At 56.8% G+C, this 6,405-nt stretch overlaps 1 protein-coding gene across 1 annotated transcript; it reads left to right on the top strand.

Annotated features, from left to right (window-relative positions):
* Window positions 1–1,373: 1,373 nt before the first annotated feature.
* CCDC8 (coiled-coil domain containing 8) lies at window positions 1,374–4,193 on the top strand. Its single transcript, XM_059382406.1, has 2 exons — window positions 1,374–1,590; window positions 1,722–4,193. Exon 2 carries the CDS (start codon window positions 2,291–2,293, stop codon window positions 3,782–3,784), a length of 1,494 nt encoding a protein of 497 aa, XP_059238389.1. The 5' UTR covers window positions 1,374–1,590; window positions 1,722–2,290; the 3' UTR covers window positions 3,785–4,193.
* Window positions 4,194–6,405: the final 2,212 nt, after the last annotated feature.

The raw sequence follows: 6,405 nt of genomic DNA, 5'->3' as shown, positions 1-6,405 counted from the left end.
CCCCCCCCGCACACAGCAGTGTGCCCAGTCCAAGGAAACTCCCTGCAGTTTCACCGTTATTAGTACTAATGCTGAGCTAGCTGCCTTGGAGTTACCCAGGCACATCCTGGGCCCCCCATCCCAGGGATCCTGACCCCTCTCTGTCCATGGCTAATTCTGAGGACCTCTGCTTGAATTTCACTTTTTTTTTTTTAAAGATTTTATTTATTTATTTGACACAGAGAGAGATCACAAGTAGGCAGAGAGGCAGGCAGAGAGAAAGGGAAGCAGACTCCCTGCTGAGCAGAGAGCCCCATGCGGGGCTCGATCCCAGGACCCTGAGATCATGACCTGAGCTGAAGGCAGAGGTTCAACCCACTGAGCCACCCAGGCATCCCTGAATTTCACTTATTTAATTAACATTTTTGACTGCTAAAAATCCAAGCAATCCAAGAAGATAGAGAGGGGAAAAGTACTGTCCCCAGTGTCCCTCCCCAGAGACAGCCACTGTTGGCGATGCTGGTACCTGGGATCAGTACATCTGCAGGTCTAGATCCTTTGCCCACCCCACCACCACCACACACACACAGACCTCGGACCGTTTCAGATTCAAATCCATGTTTTTCTCACTTATGGCTGTGGGAACTTGAGCAAGCGGTTTTACATCCTCAGCTATAAAGCGGGAATGATCTGTGCACTTGGGTGGCTCAGTTGGTTAAGCAGCTGCCTACGGCTCAGGTCCTGATCTCGGGGGCCTGGGATTGAGCCCCCACGTTGGGCTCTGTCCAGCGTGGACTCCCTCTGTACTCTCGCTCTTGCTTTATCTCGAGTAAATAAATGGAAAATCTTTTAAATAAATAAAGTAAAATGGGAATGATCCCATTACCTGCATCATAATGTTATATATAGGGAGGATTTCATGGGGTTAATCCACAGAAAGTGCTAGGAAATGCTCCAAAAAACCTGACTATCCTTTATACCAGGTGCTTCTTTTTACATAGCTGCATAGTATTCCAGTGTGAGACTTGTACCATGAGCCAGTTCCTCCTGATGGACAACACTTTGGTTCATTCATTCACCCCCAAAATATTTATTGAGCACCTGCAGTGTGCCAAGGCCCACGCTAGAGCCTGGGGCAGTAAGATCCTGGTACCGTTTCTCCAATGACATATGTGCTTGAACAGGTAGGACCTGCGGGTACCAAAGTCGCATGATGTTGAAGCCTAACAATACTGTGCCAATGGCTTGCCAAAGGCCGGCCTCATTAAGACACCCACCTCCAGGGCTTGGCTGGAACCCGCGTTTAGAAGGGCAGGTTGGGGAACTGCCGCCTTTCCCCGGAAGGTGCTGACGTGGGCCTTGGCGGGGGCGGTCTGCTTGGAAGCGGTGGCCCCAGGGAGGCCCGGAGCGCAGCCACACCCCTGTGGGGGGAGGGGAGGGAGGGCGCCCCGAAGGGAGTGGACAGCCCCCCTGTCAGTCTTCCCGAGTCCCGGAGTGTAAAATGAGAAGGGGGAAGGTGGGCCTCACTCTAGGGGACAGCGAGGAGGAACTTCCTGCCCGCGCGATCCTTCGCGCTGAGCGCACGGGCTGGGAGGCTGCAGGCGCGTCAAGGTCAGCCTGGACCGGGGTGGCCGCCAGCCTGGGGGCGGGAGACCCTTTGGGGGGGGGGGGGGCTGGGCTGTGGCCTCCAAACGCCTCGGCCATATTGAATAGCCCCGGCTGAGCGGTCTTTGTGTGCGCAGGCCTCTCCCAAGGTGCAGGCGCGTCCCCGACGCAGGAAGAGCCACGGGGGCAGCCCGTGCCCTAATTTGGAACCCGGACCCCACGTCTGCAGCTGGCGGTGGGCTTCAAAGCCTCAGGACGGACCACTCCCTGGCTCACGTAAGCATCCTGGGAACGGATTCCCGCCAGTCCTTGGGGCGGGGGAGCCGGACTTGGTCAAGATTAGACTTTGTGGCTGGCGGAGAAGTTGGGAGGGATCGGCTCATCCTCGGCTGGAAAGGAGAGACCCTCCTGGCAGTTCTGCGGGGACGCCCCCCCCCCCACCAGACTCAGGCCTACAGTGTAGTTTGGGGTCGTTGCCCCCACTCCCGATTTCACCCTGGAGATCTTAAAGACCCTCGAGAAAAGCCACGTGGGGGGCTGGTTCCCCTGGGGTTTCCTCCCCTCCCCCGACTCTCTGATCCTCTGGAGCGTGCCTGATGTCTGCAAAGACGTGGATTTGGACGTCCTCGTGGAAGCCCTGAAGCCCGTGGGGACCTTTAAGAAGATCGGCAAGGTGTTCCGCAGGGAGGAGGACTCCACGGTGGGGATGTTGCAGATCGGGGAGGACGTGGACTATCTGCTCATCCCCCGGGAGGTCAGGCTGGCGGGAGGCGTATGGAGGGTCATCTCCAAGCCCGCCACCAAGGAGGCGGAATTTCGCGAGCGGCTGATCCAGTTTCTGGAGGAAGAAGGCCGCACACTGGAGGACGTGGCCCGCATCATTGAGAAGAGCACCCCACACCCACCCCAGCCCCCCAAAAAGCCCAAGGAGCCCAGAGTGAGGAGGAGAGTCCAGCAGATGGCGACCCCGCCCCCACGGCTGGTGGTGGGCACCTATGACAGCAGCAATGCCAGCGACAGCGAGTTCAGTGACTTCGAGACCTCCAGAGACAAGAGAGACAAGGGGGACAAGGGTCACAAAGGCGCGGGGCGCAGCAGGAAAGTGCGCAAAATGCCAGTCAGTTACCTGGGCAGCAAATTTCTGGGGAGCGACCTGGAGAGCGAGGATGACCAGGAGCTGGTGGAGGCCTTCCTGCAACGAGGGGAGAAGAAGCCCAGCGCGCCACCTGCCCGCCGCCGTGTGAACCTGCCTGTGCCCATGTTCGAGGACAACCCCAGGCCGCAGCTGTCCAAGGCGGACAGGTGGCGAGAGTATGTCAGCCAGGTGTCCTGGGGGAAGCTGAAGCGGAGGGTGAAGGGTTGGGCGCCCAGGTCCAGCCCTGAGGGGGGTGAAGCCCAGCAGGCACCTACCAGGCCGGAGAGGGTTGGGGCCTCGGGGTCAGGCAGAGCCAGCCTGGGGAACAATGTGGGCAACACAGGAGATGGGTGGGAGCCCGAGATGCCCCCGAGACAATGGAGGCCCAAAATCAAATGGGCCTCTTTTCGCCGTTGCAGGAGGGAAGAAGCGGCATCCACAGATCAGAGGGCCGAGGCTGCAGATGATCAAAGAGTTGAGGCAGCAGATGATCAGAGGGCAGAAGCTGCAGATAATCAGAGAGCTGAGGCTGCAGATGATCGGAGAGCAGGGGCTGCAGATGTGCAGGGGGCTGAGGTGGCAGATAATCAGAGGATACAGGCTGTAGAAAATCAGAGGGCAGAGGTTGAGGATAATCCAGGGGCAGAAGTCATAGCTGTCCAGAGGGCAGAGGCAGCAAATAATCAGAGGGAAGGGGCTGCAGATAATCAAAGGGCAGAGGCCCAAGCTGTCCAGGAGGCCGAGGCTGCATCTGATCGGGCAGAAGCCACAGCTGACCAGAGGACAGAAGCTGTACAGAACCAAAGGGCTGAAGCCCCAGCTGCTCGGGGGGCCATAGGGACAACTCAGGGAGCTAAGGTCCGGAAACAGGTCAAGACAGTGAGGTTCCAGACTCCTGGCCGTTTTTCATGGTTTCGCAAGCGCCGGAGAGCCTTCTGGCACACTCCCCGGTTGCCAACCCTGCCCAAGAGAGTTCCCAGGGCAGGTGAGGCTAGGAGCCTTAGGGTGTTGAGGGCAGAGGCCAGAGCAGAAGCAGAGCAGGGAGAACGGGAAGAGCAGTTGTGAGGTGAAGATAGGGGTGCCCTGGATCTCATGGCTTCCTGCCGCCACACTTGAAAATGGAGGTGGACAAGGGCCGGGCAGTGGGCCTTCCATCTCCACCCAGCACCCCTCTGTCTTATTAGAAGTTTATCTTTCATGTATTGATTTAAAAAAAAAAAGAAAAACCAGATTCCTTCTAGTCACCCAAGGAAAGTAAAGAAAGACAACCATACAAAGGGGTCGCATCGCTCATGATCTTAACTTCTGCAATGCAATTCTAGGTGCTTGGCTTGAAGCGGGGGAAGCAGCAGAGATACTCCTTCCCCCTCTCTCCTTTTCTCTCCTTTTCTACTGTCCCCTTAACATTGTCAGCATCATTGAACTTAAAAAAAGGGCGCAAGCCCACATGCAAATAAAAATGTTTACCACGGGATTTCCTGGCTTTGGATTGGGCAACTGAAGAATGCTCCGGGGTTGTGTCCTCACTCCCTTGTGTCCCCTATGCTCCCGCCCTCCAGGATGGTGCCCTGTGTTTCTGTCACTTTGCTTGTCATCCCCATGCCCCTGGCTCCTGGCCCAGGGCCCGGACCTTACATACTTTCCCCAACCTTAGTTACAAGGGACAGAAGAATCATCTGGGAAACGTGGCCAAAATTCAGATTCTGGGGCCCTTCATGCCAGAGCTGTGGATTTGCTCCAGCTGCCTGTGTGGCCCCAGATTCTGTTTCGATCAAGCCCCCAGATCATCTCTTGGGGCAGATCGGTCCCTGGGCACATTGAAAACTCTTTGCAATAGAGACGGGCCAAAAAGCCAGATTGCGATGTGATATGTAGTGAGCCATGGCTGGCACTTATGATGGGGGACAGATTGGGTGACTAAGTCCCCATGGGCACTGGGGGACCTCTCTTTATTGTCTTTTTTCTCCCAAATCCCAGCCCCACCCACAAAGAGCGGCACATGGCTATATCCCATTTTCACGGAGGGAGGGAGGGAAGGAAGTCACGGAGGAGGGAAGCCTGGAGGCCACAACTGTCTTGGCTTCAGCTGCAGTCCTGGCCTGGGTTTTTTTTTCTTATTTTTGGCCTCTAGAACTAAAGAATCACCTGCCCTCACCTGCTCCTGGTCTGGAAGTAGTAGCTGCTGGTGCTCCTTCCATAGGATGCTAAAAGTTCCTTTCAACTTGTATGGTTCACAGTCCCTAGCCCAGCAAGGACAAGTCCCAGTGGGGTTGGAGGAAAGACAGGTTGTGGACCCCACCTGAAGGAATGGACTTGCCAGGGTCCAGGGAATAACCAGGCCGGATGGGGCCATGTCTGGAATGCCCAGTGAATGATCTGGATGCACAGCCTGGGGTAGAAGTGGGGGTACTCCGTGACTGCTGCCCATCTGGGAGAATATCAGCCACATGCCCAGGAGGGCCTAGTCAGTTTGGAATCCTAGTAGGGGAAAGAAGGTGGGAGCGGAGATAGTGAGAGACACCAGGAGAAGACTCCCGAGATTAGAGACAAATCCATCCCAGCGGCCCAGGCGTGAGCATCCAGATTTCATGCAGCCTCCAAAGGGCATCATCCCCAAAGGCAGCCCATGGATGCCTCCAGGCTTGCAGTTTCAAACATGCCAGGATTTTCATGGTGGGGGAGGGGGGAACGGGGAGCACCAGAAAACTGGACGACACCCTAAATGTGGACACCTTTAAATGTCCTCAAAGAGAAAAATAACGGAACACAGCCATCAAGGTGCCACTGCAATACCAGGGACTTTCTGGGCCCCTCATGCTGGTGTGCCTTGGCACCTTAGCACACTTGGCAGGAGGAAACCACTAGGGGGCAGGCAAGGAGGGATTTGGAGTCTGGCTCACGCCTAGCACCGCCCCTTCCAAGCTGTGTGACCCTGGGCTGGTTACCTTGTGCCTCTTTGTGCCTCTACTTACTCATCTTAAAGGGGGATCATTACAGAGCTTTCCTCCCAGGAACGCGGAGAGGATGGAAGAAGACGTAATGTGTTGGAGGTAAATCAACCCACACAGACCTCATCTTTCCTCGTCCTACTCCCATTCATTGTATGTCAGAGGCAGCCAGAACTTCACGGGACATCTCAGCCCTAACGAGGGGCCCCCGGGACAGGGGTTGCCAATCCTGGCTGGTGTGTGGAACGACCCGGGAGCTTTCCAACACCCCTGCCCAGCCCGCAGGCTCAGAGATTCTCATGCAAGTGCTGGAGGGGTGGCTGGGGCTCCCAGAGCCTGGAGGCTTGCAGGGTGATTCCGACGAGCCCCCCCACCCCGGGACTCACAAGTGCTACCCCAGGGCTCCAGGAGATACTCAGACCCCGCAGCAGACCTCTCTCAAGCTGGTCGTGCAGAAGAACCCATTGCAAGGCCTTCTAAAACGCAGACTGCTGGCTCCCAACTCCCAGTGACTCCCTAGGTGTGGGGTGGGCTCGAGAACATGCATTTCTATCAAGCTGATTCCAGGACCCCACACGAAAGACCGCTGCCCTACAGAAATGTCCGTTTTCCACAGCCTGACATTCAGAGGTGGAGCTTTGGGCCCGCAGCATCCTGCGCCCAGGGCTGGAGCCTCTCCGGCGCGCCTTTCACGAGCGGTTCTGGAGCGCCCCCTGGTGGGGACCGCGGGGGCCGCAG

Source organism: Mustela nigripes, chromosome 17, assembly GCF_022355385.1.
Source record: "Mustela nigripes isolate SB6536 chromosome 17, MUSNIG.SB6536, whole genome shotgun sequence".
NCBI lineage: Eukaryota > Metazoa > Chordata > Mammalia > Carnivora > Mustelidae > Mustela > Mustela nigripes.
The sequence above is the reverse complement of the archived record's forward strand: the minus strand, read 5'-3'. Positions and strand labels throughout refer to the sequence as shown.